Source organism: Lytechinus pictus, chromosome 10 (genome assembly GCF_037042905.1).
Source record: "Lytechinus pictus isolate F3 Inbred chromosome 10, Lp3.0, whole genome shotgun sequence".
Classification (NCBI taxonomy): domain Eukaryota; kingdom Metazoa; phylum Echinodermata; class Echinoidea; order Temnopleuroida; family Toxopneustidae; genus Lytechinus; species Lytechinus pictus.
This window is the reverse complement of record NC_087254.1, coordinates 7758856-7772871: the sequence shown is the minus strand read 5'-3', so window position 1 is coordinate 7772871 and position 14016 is coordinate 7758856. Positions and strand designations below refer to the sequence as shown.

At 35.0% G+C, this 14016-nt stretch overlaps 1 protein-coding gene across 1 annotated transcript in view; it reads left to right on the top strand.

Annotated features, from left to right (window-relative positions):
• Window positions 1–14016, top strand: part of LOC129269692 (uncharacterized) — an 89871-nt gene that overhangs the window by 62251 nt on the left and 13604 nt on the right. Inside the window, exons 28-33 of the mRNA XM_064105229.1 lie at window positions 2296–2340; window positions 3034–3228; window positions 4300–4458; window positions 5809–5931; window positions 6758–6898; window positions 13403–13519. Coding sequence (XP_063961299.1) covers window positions 2296–2340; window positions 3034–3228; window positions 4300–4458; window positions 5809–5931; window positions 6758–6898; window positions 13403–13519 — 780 coding nt within the window. The remainder of the gene's footprint in view (window positions 1–2295; window positions 2341–3033; window positions 3229–4299; window positions 4459–5808; window positions 5932–6757; window positions 6899–13402; window positions 13520–14016) is intronic.

The following is a 14016-nucleotide window of genomic DNA, read 5'->3' as shown; positions in this document are numbered from 1 at the left end:
CAACAATACACCTATTCGGTCAGTGTTTAAGCACCACTGCCAGTCATGACCTAGACAATGACCTCTCATAGCCTTTCACCCTGACCAGGGAATGTCAATTACTAATCACGCACCAGTGGCTGATTGTGTCCTGGGCATTGTCAAGAGGGATTCCCCAGCACGCGCTTTTGTTATTGTTCTAAACATCGGACAATGTATCCACTTACAACAATGTGTGATAATCCAGGGAGGGCTTCGAATCCTTGCAGCAACTTAGCTTTCTGCGAGCATATTAGCCATTCAAACTTGAAAGAAAGGTAATAATGACGGGGCATTGATGAGGGCGTTGATATTACTCTGCCCATCACTCCTATAGCAAGAAGAAATCAAGCTCCTTTCCTTGAACTGAAAACAAAAGTCCTGTCCATCATTAGTTACTTCATTAATAGGCTCTATTCATTTTACAATGTCAAGAGGAGGAAGACTTGCTATTCAGAATGGTCCTTGCTTTCATAGATTCCTGTTAAGCTTCTGTTGGATAACATGGTCATCCTACTGGGTTTCCAAGACCACAGACGTTGTAATTGGATCGAATAAAGCTCGAGCGGGGAACAGTCTGGCCGTCTGACGGACAAGAAACCACGGTGCACGATGAAAACGATTATTGCAATTTATCAACAAACGTTGCCACGCCATAGAATTTGAGAATGATTTTTTTTATTTTATTTATACAATATTTTATGACAACAGTAAGAATGAAGTTGCATGTATGAACTTTATACACCCTGATTTACTAAACGAACTTCAAGTTCTTTGTAATTAAGAGTTCGTACTGTAAACTGAATGTTTTACAAATTTTCAACAACTATGTTAAAAAATCAACAACAAATATTAGAGATTGAACATTTCTTTTTTTTCGCTCTTACATTTTGATTTAGTCTAAACGAAACTAAATCAATTCGCATAGTAAACTAGGTTATATAAAACGTTTTATTGTGCAAAATGCCCAACGCTTTAAAGAATCCGAGCTAGTTGACTGTTTTATATATTCTAGTTATAATTATTATAATCCAGGAAGATGTTCCTGAATGTAATATAAAACTATGTGCATAAACACTGTATAAAATGGTATATAACGGTGTTTATTATAATAACTGTACAGTAGTTATTTAACAGTTTAAATAAATGATCATGTTCAATTTAATAAAGATTATATACTCAACATTGCACTTTGTTGTTTACAATTTTGAACACGTGTTTAAACTCTTCAGCAACGCAACATATGAGTTTACATAGTATAGCGTTGTATAAAAAGGCGCTTTTTACGGTATAATTTATGTTTATCAGTATGGAGCCGGGTCGTGTTCTTGTCCTTTATGAGTTACTCAATCGTTTGATTTGTTTCACCATGATCAGCTAAAGTGGAAACTGATCTTTGTATTTAAATAAACTATTATTATTATACAAGATATTTAATTCAAAATATCAATCCATTGAATTGTATTAGGTTTGATTTTAACTTTGATATGTTGATGTGAAATAAAGAATTTAATTGAAAAATGAAATAAAATTCATGTCTATAGTATATTTTAAAACTTGATAGTAAATACAGTCCCTCTATCATGACTACGTTGGGAAACCAGGAGGCCGTTTCATGCTGGTTGTAAGTTAAGAGCGACTTTAAGAACGACTGGTGAACGTTTCTTACGCGCTAAGCCATTGCCAATGAATATACCATTTACCACAAGAAAGGATCACCAGTCGTTCTTAAAGTCGCTCTTAACTTACAAACAGCTTTATGAAACACCCACCAGGTATAAATTATTACATTAATATGTCACCAGTCATGTGTAATTTGCGACCCGCTTAATGAAAATCCTTAGGTATTTATGTTTTCAAAAAATATCCTGATTGTTTTGTATTCCGTATTTTGTCATATAAAATTATATTGTATTATAATTTGCAAGCATGTACGTCTTATTTAGTGTTATTTTTAAGAGTCGAAATTGGAATAAAATGACCGGGATAAACACGAAAAGAAAGAAAAATAGATAAATCAAATTAAATCTAATACTGGGATCGTGGAAAAGGGAAATATTACATTGGTAGGGGCCCTGACCATAGATCCCATACGTAAATCGCAAAATTTATCCCGGAAACATGATTAGTTTCACATCATCCACACCATAGTTTGAGTTTTATCACATGAATTGCCATATTGACCGATACTCTTTTTTTTTTCAGGGGGGGGGGGGGGTAGGGGTTACTAAAATCTGAAAGAGCCTTTAATAACTATTTTGTTTTATTTTGTTACAGGGAATGCCACAGTCCCCTCTCGGATAGGGAACCTTTCAAGAAAAGGTAAGATGATCTAATGATATATGCTTAATTGACTAAGACTCGTTCACATTGCACATATAAATTGTTATACGAAAGGAAAAGAATCGGATGATTATAAGAAATGATTCTCCTTTCATACCCTGGCCAATATAATGCCTGCTGCTTCGGATGTCGTACTGGAAGCCCTCCGTCAAAATTTCAGGGGCGCGGAACCAGGTGGGGGTGGGGTTAAGAATCCCAATTTTTGTTTTCCTATATAAACATGTATAAAAATGTAATAATGACTATCTGATTGTCCCCCCCCCCCCCCCCATTTCAACCCCCACTGACGGCTTAGCCCAATTCCACTGTTAGAACAGTTTCGCGGCCTCTACTATAAGGCTTGTAATAGTTAAAAAGAATGAAAACAACTTTTATCATAATTTGTGATAACATTGTCAGATCAATGATTATGAAACTAATATCTCATCGCGGTTACTCATTCAACGCGGAAAATACGGAAAATAAATTGCATTAATTTCGAAAAAGTAAATTTCAAAGTGTAATTACACGTTGGATAGTGTGGTATCAAAGTCAAGTTTATGGCTGAAATTGCCAGTTATCTTTCAGATACAAAGTATTTGTATCCATTTTTCCAAAAAAAAACCCATCGAAATATATGCATGTAATTTTCATGATCTAACTCTAAGTTTTATTTTCTTGACATCCATACAGAATGTCCATCTGGAAGCCGGCTGGTAGGAGTTACATGCATATCGCTGTTCTTAGCAGGCGATAATCGCACCCCATCGTTGCCATGCCAACGCATCCAGTCCCCCTCAACAATCCCCCTACAAAGTCTTAATTATGTTCTTGGTCTTCTGTGGCCCTTCAGATCAACTTCAATAGGTACCAAGATTGACATACAAGGTAAGAAATGTTGGAAATGAAATATATTATACAATTACATAATATTGTTTGTATGGATTATATCTGAAAAAAAAAAAAGTGACATACAGGGTTGGCGCCAGGATAGATGGGGGGGGGAGCAAGACATCCTAGATGTGATATCATTTTCGGCCACGGCCGAGGTGCCGTGGCCGAGTGGTCTAAGGCGCCTGGCTATACATAGAAAGTCCGGGGTTCGATCCCTGGCCGCGGCACCTATGCCCGTGAGCAATACATTTAAATGTACAATGCTCTTTTATCCTGCTTTCAAATAAATGGAAATGCTATATGCATTATTGGTAACTAGGTGTGCACTTGTTTAAAAAAAAAAAAAAAAAAAAAAAAAAAAATCCCCACACAGCGGTAATACGGAATTACGCATTCCATATCTCTCTTTTTGATACTAGTTTTCTTTCTGTATTTCTTTCTTTCCTTCCTTCTTTCTTTCGTTTTTCTTTTTTTCTTTCTTTCTTTCTTTCTTTCTTTCTTTCTTTCTTTCTTTCTTTCTTTCTTTCTTTCTTTCTTTCTTTCTTTCTTTCTTTCTTTCTTTCTTTCTTTCTTTCTTTCTTTCTTTCTTTCTTTCTTTCTTTCTTTCTTTCTTTCTTTCTTTCTTTCTTTCTTTCTTTCCTTCCTTCCTTCCTTCCTTCCTTCCTTCCTTCCTTCCTTCCTTCCTTCCTTCCTTCCTTCCTTCCTTCCTTCCTTCCTTCCTTTCTATCTTTCTTCTTCTTTTCCCCCTCTCAAACCATTTTCGTTTTTTCTTCACTACTTAAAACTCGTGGGGATGGTCAGCCATACTTGCCCCTTCGCAGCGCCACCCTGAAGAAAGATTAAAAATGCAAGCAAAAGAATATGATCAAACAATCCTAAAAGCCAAAGGCAGAATGGAGAAAGTTAACCTATAAATATATCAAACATATGATGAAAGAGTCCCATCGTCGTTTTATCACAAATAAATTAAGGAAAATGAACTTTAGAAAAAGTGAAGTGACTGTGGTGTTCATTCATTAATTTGTTATAAAAATGAAATTCAGAGTTTGCCATTATTCATCCAAGGTACATATGATTACAAAGAACAAATACTTAATCCACGGCCCGATGACGTCAGCACTGAACCATGTCACATGTTGGAATACAATGGATTTGATTGGCAGTTAATTGAAGGAGATTGCACACTCCATCATAATGGAAGTATCTGCTACTTGATTGCGTCCGGTAAGTTATTGCTAATCGTTCCTTTGTCAATGTTCTTCAAGCCTTATCCAGATATGGCTTTATCTTCATTTGCCTAATACCCAGTATACTGGAGGATAATCACGATAATTACCTGTTCAACAAAATAGAGATCTGGAGTTAGAAAACAAACTGTTAGCTTTTAGCTTTTTTAAAAGGCGGATAATCGTGGGTTAATTCATTGGCTCAAATTTGATCACCTGTCAGTAATCACATGTAACGATTTGGAGGGTGTTGTAACAGCTTTTCCTTGATTTGTGAACTAGACTCATGCATGTATTTCAAATAATACAATAACATATCAGTTGTACATTTTTAGTTTAACTTCTCATTACAATATGACAATATATTATTGGAACAAGCTCTTTTTATATTCTTCTTTGTTTTTTTTTTTCATTTTTGCTTTTTGTGCCTACTGATGTATTTTAGTTATTTTAAATACTAGTATTCCAAGTGTCTCCTTGTGACTGGAATGTTTTTAAACAGTTTTAGATTAAGATCGGTTGATCAATCAATCTTTGCTACAAGATCATTCTATCCCTGTTATGACCTCGACCGTCTCTCTAAATTTCACCGCGATATAATGAATCTGAATATCAAGCTAAATTAATGATTACCATTATCACTTGGCGACTACTTTATTTCTGTCAAAAGTCTAATGATTTGATAATTATAATAATAATAATGTGAACATATGTAATGCGTCGGTATCCACCATAAAAAGATGCTCATGGCGTGATACAGAAAAGAAAGGAAGAAGAAAAGGAAACATACTAATGGGGGGGGGGTAATATTTACGTAGAAGCTTGTATGAATAACCAGGTTTTCAAAGAACTTTTTAAAGTGGTGAGACAAGAAATATTGCGGATTTCTTTTGGAAGTTTATTCCATAGGAATGACCCGGCATGTTAAAATGATCGATCCCCCATGAATTATGAGATTGTGGTACAGCAAGTAAGGATGAACTAGCAGACCTATTCAAGGTTTGTTTAAAAGACATAAATTCCTTTAATTTGGAAAATCCTGCTTATTGTGCTGAAGTACCGATTTTGAACTAATCTAGCATATAAAAACGCACTGAATTTTAGACCCTTTTGAAAAAGTGACTATAAATATTTCCATCGTAGGGATATTTTCCGCTACTGCCATTTATAAATCAAAGATGAAATAAAACGGAAAAACTCTACAAACCCGATAAGTGCTCAGCTTTATAAATGCTTTTGTGAATGATTGTCAGATAGCAAATTAACTGAATTGAACGGAATATCGGCCAAGTAAATACAGTAAATAGCGATTTTTACCGCTTAAATCTATAATTATGTTTTTCAACAGATCTTGTGAACATCTGTGGAGAAGACATGTTTGAATGTATGAACGGGGAGTGCATTAGACGGGTTCATGTGTGCGATGGAAGAGCAGAATGCGAAGGAGGAGAAGACGAAAGAAATTGCGGAGGTTTGTAATTAGGTTTCATGTGTCATAGAAATAATATTGAACCAATGCAATAAGATATAATAGCGACTGTTTACCTATGCGTTCCATACTCACAACTTACTTCTGTGGCACCCAGATTTGATGAGAGAAATATTTTTCATATCATGATTTGAATTTGCAGTTGCATAAAAAAAAAAATCCGAAATACGTAATTAATTAATGAATCTTTAAAGTACAATGTAAACAAATCTGTATATTAAAAAAAGCTGTTCCTGTTGGGCAATTCCATAAAATATGTACGTCCGATCCCCCTATATGTGGGACCTTCATGAAATTGTCTGTCTCTGATTTCTTGTTCTTTTGACAGTCTCTAATGCTCTCAAGTGACCATGACTTGGTCAGTTTATGAAGTGAAGAAAAACTTGAGAAAAATGGTGGTCGGAATTGCCCTGTTACAAACAGCTCCTGAAAGAGGGGGGGGGGGGGGTCAAATGTCGCTGTCATTTTCCGGAAAATTAAAATCCTGTCTGCGGGGGGGGGGGGGGGGCAGGGGCGGAAATCTCTCCCAAAAGAAAATTTGACAAGCAAAAAAAAAATATAAAAAAAAGGTTATCATATCCCCAAAGTAAGGTCATCTCGTCCTAAAATACACGTTTTATTTCGATTTTGAATGATGTATTCTTACCATCATAAATGACCACAAATAATAGGGGGGACATTTGATATTGTGTCCCCCCTACTATTTTGAGTAGTCCCCCCTGTCCCCCTGAGATTTCCGCCCATGGGGGGGGGGGCATTCTGGCCCCTGAATTTAAAAGGAAATCTTTTATACCTTTTTAAAATATAGAATCAGTGTATGAAGACTCGGAGTTCGTTCATTCCTGTCCCGTCTCAAGCTTCCAGTGTGACATGGGTCGATGTATCTCAGCCTCATTCTATTGTGACTTCATACCTCATTGTCAAGACAGTTCTGACGAGGTTAATTGTGGTGAGTGTTTTAAAAATCCCCATGTTAAACTGTTACCCATGGCAACATCCCAGAATGAACGGAAAGTGTGTTGCATTGTTTGTTTGAAAGGGTTACGTCACTATATGCAATTTGCTTATATGTATATATTTTTTTTCGTTTTCTCACTTTTTTATTGTAATAGATATCATGTTCATTATTTGAAATAATTAATGTTATTATCATTTCCATCATCTTTACTGCTATTATCATTCAAGTTGTGATTATTATTTTTTGTTTTTATTCTTGTTATTACTTCCCCATGTATAAATTCATCAACCTTAAAAGTCGCATTAATACTGCTCTCTCTCTGTTGCAAGGTATTTAATCATGTGACATTCTGCGGGCTATATTTTACAATTATTTATAAACATCTATCAAGGGGGTCGATATTCATGGTTTTGGGTATGACTGACACAATTTTAAAATTTAAAAAATTGTTTTCTCTACAGAGTTTTTTTTTTAGTTTAGGGACAGAGAGAGAGAGAGAGAGAGAGGGGGGAGGGGTGTCAGTGATGTAATCAGCCAAACAATTCACATGGCCAGGCATGGCGTATGGGGCAAAATTAAGGGGGAAAGGAAAAAAAAAATCTCATTTTTGTGATTTCGACGTAATATTGAAATTGGCCCATTTTAAGGACTCTTGTCGGTTTTCAAGGATCTTTCCCTCTTATACCCTCCTTTGGGTTTCGATTCTTGTTTCTTCTCTTTGTTTCTCTCTTCTCTACTTATTTTACATCATCAAACCGAATAATAAATACTAACGAAATGAAGTGATAAGGGTGGCAAAAATAAACGGGCCGCACACCTATGCGCTTGGTTGTGATGAGGGGTACATTTTGAAAAGATTAAGTTTATTAATAAAAACGTACACATGAAATTCTCTTTCATCCTGGATTCTAATTTTTTTAACTTTCTCCTTCCTTCTGAATCGAACAATTTCCGAAAGGAATGGTTTCATCCCATAAAAAAAACACAAGAAAATTTTCAAGCCTAATCGCTCACGATGGCGGTCTCCTGCATTCCGCTAAATCATAATTTCGTTAAATGGACATTATGTTTGTTATTCGTTTTAATTGCTACCGTAATGACCACAGTATTGTTGATTTGTTATATATTTATTTATCATGCTCATTACCTTTGTATTTATTGTATATCTCTGAAGTGAATGCATAAATAGATTAAAATCAAATCAAATAATAAAATTACGGGGAAAAAAAATCGATGGGCATCTTGCGTATATAGCATGTATACGATAATCATCACTGTCATTTTCACGATCGTCACCCTCTTTTACTCCCTTCCAATCACCATGATCATACTTTTATATGTTGTATGATTCATCTTAATTCCGTTAATAATTGGGGATTATAATACACGCACTGCAAAAACTCTGGTGTTGATTTAACACCAGCCCGGAATCTATATATGTCCATACCAGAGAAGCGTTAAACAACACCAGTTTCGTTTTGGTCTAATACCAGATAGGTGTTTATACAACACTAATTAGTATTACAACAGCATCGGATTGATTCCAAACTGGTGTTGTTTCAATACTTCTCTGGTGTTGACATATATAGATTCCGGGCTGGTGTTAAATCAACACTGGAGTTTTTGCAGTGCGCCATCTCAGACATGAAGTATTTTTGGGAGGACACCCCACCCCTCTCCGCATAATCGATACCCATGAATTGATTTTAAATGTATTCATAAGATTTTTTTTAATTGTGTATGATTAATTCACTGAAATTACCTCTAGTGTTTCTTTGACATAGAATATGACAGCGTGTAATCAAAATATAAATTGTTTAATTCTAATCAATGTGTATATGAAAAATGAAATAATTTCTTTGCAAGGCACATGTATTTATGAAAGAGTGTTCATATTTTTTTTAAATGTAAAACCAATAATACATGAATGGAATCATTTCATAGTGCATTAAACTGAAAATACAGAGAATCAAGTGACGAAAATTAGCTATCAATTAAACCTCATTAGTGACTGACAGGAGATTAAATCATTCTTCAAAATGGCGGATTTTAAAGGTCTTTTCACCAAACCCGGATAATTCGTTTATTGTTTCCTAACACGGGAAAAGCTTAGAATCATTAGAGGCAATTAGTCGCGATTAAAAGCTTTAGTTAAATGAAGTCTTTCACACCTACACTGTGAGTGTAGGATTATATGGTGCTCCAGACCAGGCAATCCTTACATCTTGGTGGCTTTACCCCCAATCCTCGAAACCACCTGTCACCGTAGATGAAGATAAATGACTGTTTGAAAAGCGAGTAAAACAACACCACGATGTCACGCCATTTTTTTAGTCGTTGACTTGGAAGGAATACTGTCAACTTGATATCCCGGCTTGATATTCACAATATTGGGACCGTATTTCGAACCATGAAGATGAGATGAAATTCTCAATGTGTAAAAAACTGACGTATGCAATATAGATTCGTTATTTCATAGAACATCATAAAGATCCATATTATTGTTAAATCGCTCCATGTTGTTACGCTATGTGTTACCGTAATACAGTATTTAGAGGATTCACTTTGCTGCAAATTATTCATAACTACATGGCAAGACATTTTTAAATCAATCTAAGTAGAGTTCTGTTTACAAAACGTGACAATATATTATACAACATGGTCGTGCATAGGGGGAGGGACGGGGTCACCCCCCCCCCCTCCGTAGTTGCATAAACTTGAGAAATTTCATACAGATTTCGACTGATTTATCAACAGAACCAGAAATTGATATATTGGCCTCCTGAATGGAAATGAAATAAAGAGTTGGATTGAATTGACTTCATAAAATATTAATTGTAGGGTCTTGAAAAATATGAGCCCTACATATATTATTTCGGTCATGAAAAAAAAAAGATGAAGATAAATAAAGATTTTTATAAAATGCGACAAGCGATTTCATGGTTCGGAGATCGGGGTGGGGGCACTGTAGAGAGAAAGAGAGGGAGTGGATGTATAGGCCTGACATCACCATAATTTTGCCATTTTAATATCATCACAGAGGAAATCATGAAAGTAGTATTAAAAAAAATATTAATCATTGTAAAACATTTTTAGTCGCTAATTTAGCAACTAAAAATATTTTAATAAAATGGAGAACCATTATGCTGCCTATACTGGTACATCATTCCCGCCGGGGGGGGGGGGGCGTGCCGAACATGTTATGTGAATTCTTACGAAATATTACAAATTCTCGCGTGAACCATGACCCAATTCATTGGGGGCGGGGGGGTGTTGGCGAGCATGTGCTGATGTGAACCATGACCCAGGGGCGGATCCAACCTTCGCCAATAGGAGGGGGGGGGGGATTTTTTTTCAGTCACATTTTCCCCGATCAGCCGAAGGGGGTAGTCCCAATAGTCACTTCTAAGCTTTATTCTTATAACATCATAAGCCTTATTCAAATAATGCGAGCGCGAAGCGCGAGCTATTTTTTTAATTTTCATGTATTTTGTCCTAAAATCTAAACATTCTAGACAATGTTTGCGATCCTAAACAAGATGTTATCCAGCTAAATAATAACTGCGAGAGCGAAGCGCGAGCAGAATTTTTTTGATATACGTTTTGATCTGATAATCTGTTAATGGCTGCTTGCAGTTAGCCATGAAGATGTTACATATTTCAACAATCAAATAATGCGAGCGCGACGTGCAAGCTGAAAATTTTGACATTTCTACTTGAAGAAAGGAAATTCTAAGAACTTTTTTAAACGTGAAATGGATAAGTATATAACTAAACAATGGATGCGAGCGCGAAGCACGAGCGGAAAATTCGAGATTTATACTTTAAAATGGGACACTCTATTCATGATTTGTAAATCGTGAAAAGGATGAGTAATTGAAAATCTTCCTACATTAATAATGCGAGCAGAAAATTTTTCATACTATGATCTGAAACTGGATAATGATTTAAATAGAGAACAAGCTGCGTATCTGAATAAACATGCGCACGCGTGTTTCAGATTTCGACCTACAATCTGGACAATATAAATATTTTTTTTATCATGAAAATCAATAAAGCTTAAAATATTTGATATTCCGATCTGAAAAAGGGTCAATTTAAGATCTGTCTTTCAAGAACTTTGTAGGAAAATTGTGAGGTGGATATGGATCACAGTAAAAAAAAAGAGCTGATATGTTTCATTATTACTACTTTTAGTTTTGACATAGGACCGGTACATACTAAGAACATTATGTCATCATATGAAAATTATTAATATATTTCTCTACCTAAGCGCGAGATGAAACTTGTCGATATTACAGTCTGAAAAAAGGGACAATTTGATCATTAAATTAATATCTTATTTATTAATCTAATAAGCCCAATGGCCTGAAAACTGGATATTCAAAGCACTTTTCTAATTATGAATAAGATGCGTGAGTTATTATTTTTAAACAATCAATGTGAGCGCAAATCGCGAGCCGAAATTTTTGATAAACTGTCATGAAATGGGGATTTTAAGTAGTTTGTTATAGAAAAAAATTAATATTGAGATGAACATAACTCACCAATCAAAATGCGAGCGTGCATCGCTAGTTGATACTTATTGAACTTTATGGAATACAGGAAAATAATAGGTACCTGACAAATCCAATTTTGCGAGCGCGCAGCGCGAGCATAAAATGTTAATATTCAGACCACAAAAAATAAATTTTCACAGAGCACTTTTTAGAAATCAATTTGTAAATCAAACAAAATAATGAATTTCTATTTCCGAGCTGAAATATGTTTTGTGTATTGACTTCAAAATGTGATATATTAAGCTCCATATTGAGCGAGATATGTAAATCATCTAAATGCGAGCGCAAAGCGCGAGCGAAAGTTTTATACAGTGACATAAAAGATTTTAACAATTATTTCCCAAGTCTTCCCCTCATCTTATTTTATTCATTTGTCTTCATCCTCTTAATTTCCTCTGGGCTTTTTTTCCTCCTCTCTTTTCTCTTTTTTCTTTCTTTCTTTCCCCTTTTTTCTTTTTTTTTTGCTCCGCCAATATGGGGAGGGGGGCTCGGCACCCCTGGATCCGTCTAGGCGATACACATGTATAGCCTACAGATATCCATTTTAGGTTCGAACTCATCGACTCTTAACATTTGAGTGACATGTCCTTAGGAAGATAATGGAATAACAAAAGATTAGTGTTAAACGGCTTAATGTTGTAACGAACTCAATTACATTGTTTTGCCATAAAACCCGATTTTTTAATAATAGACCCGTGGCAGAAGCTCTTACACTTTACATACTCCTAAAATTGGGGAGGAATTCCTGTCGGTTATGGTAATTAAGTTAACCCGTTCAAAACCCATGCTCTCCGACTCTCATTCAGGGTACCTTTAACACAAAGTTAGCGATTAATCGTAAGCTTGGTGTTTTACGATTGATTGTACATTGTAGTCAATGGAATCAATTGTAAAAAAATATTCTACGATTATTGCTAAGCTTTGTGTTACGGGTCCCAGGTGTTATCATGTAACGTAAATTTGGGAAATTATTGTTCTTCTCATGTATTTGTTTATATATGTATCTATGTATTCCTTGTGTTCTGAAACACGGAATAGCATAATAATAATGATGAAGATCGTTATAGTAATAATGGTAATAATAATAATAACAACAACAACAATAATAATAATTATAATAACAATATAATATTCCCATCCCTCAGAATATAAGATTTCTACATATGTTAAAAGCATTCTATTAGTCTGTCTATTCACCAGACTAGTCCAATGCCACTACTTCTCAATCTAGTACATTACTTTTTTTTTCAAACAAAATACACTTCATGCTGTGGTTGAAGCAATCAAAGCGTCCCATGCAACAAAAAACTGTGGAGTTGATTGATGTGTATACATAGAGGACAAAGTCAGTTATTTTACTCCGGTGTTAATTTTTGTAATCACAACACCTTTGGCTGTTACTTTTTCACTGTTTGGTGTTATTTATGTTCAGTCCCTATCGAGTGTAACTTTACACACCAGGTGCAAAACAACTGGTGTCTGTTTCTACACCTCATTTTTTTTTAAAGTGTATGCTTAGGCATTAAACATAAGACTATCTCCTATAGACGCTTCTTTTGTTTACGGAGAATATACGACAAGCAAACTTTTATTTTCTTGCAATTGAATATTGGCATTTTGAGTTATACAAATCGAACTTGTTTAAAAAAACACACACACAAAAAACCAACATAATGAATGTGAACACATTATTGCTATGCACGAAAGAAGGCGCAAATCCCACTTGTAATAAAATCATTAATTTAATAGCTGTGATTATTGGTATTGATCTGAAATGATGTGAGAAAATAATTATGCATTACACGCAAACATCTTCCAAGATATGACAATAGTTAGTGTAATGACACATTTTATAGGGAGGGGTTTAAAAAATGGAAGGTCACATCAATGTAATATTGAAATACATAATACAAAATTTGAACTTGTAATTTTACAGCCTATCCGCAGTGTAAAGATGATGAATTCGAGTGTAGCAACGGACAATGCATCGAGGCCTCCAAACAGTGTAATATTATACCTGATTGTGTGGACGGTAGCGATGAAGAATTCTGCCGTAAGTTCCTTAGGTTTTATATTCTATTTCTCATTTTTCATTCAGCAAAAAAGATTATAAGCTGTATATTTTGAGCCTCTCTCCAAATTTGCATACATTGATTTAATTCCAGACAGTGGCAAAATGCATGCAGAATGGGGCAAATAAACTATTTTGTATTTTGGTTATAGGTAACATATGGATTTATTTATTTCTATTTATTAATCAATTTATTGTCAAAGAGTGGAGGATGCTTTCACAAAGCTGATTTTCGAATTTATCTTCACATATAGATTATGTCAATTAAAGAACCATTATCAAGATTATGGCCTTTATGAATGTAGAAAACGTTGCCGGTTCAAATGGTGAACTAGCTGCCTCGGCTCACACAACCAAACACGTCAATTCAAAATACAAATAACATGTTGAAATACAAATTTAAATAGGCAGATCAATTCTGTATCTTGCCAATGTAATCCGTTATTAATATCATGTTAAATATAAAGAAGTTGAACAGT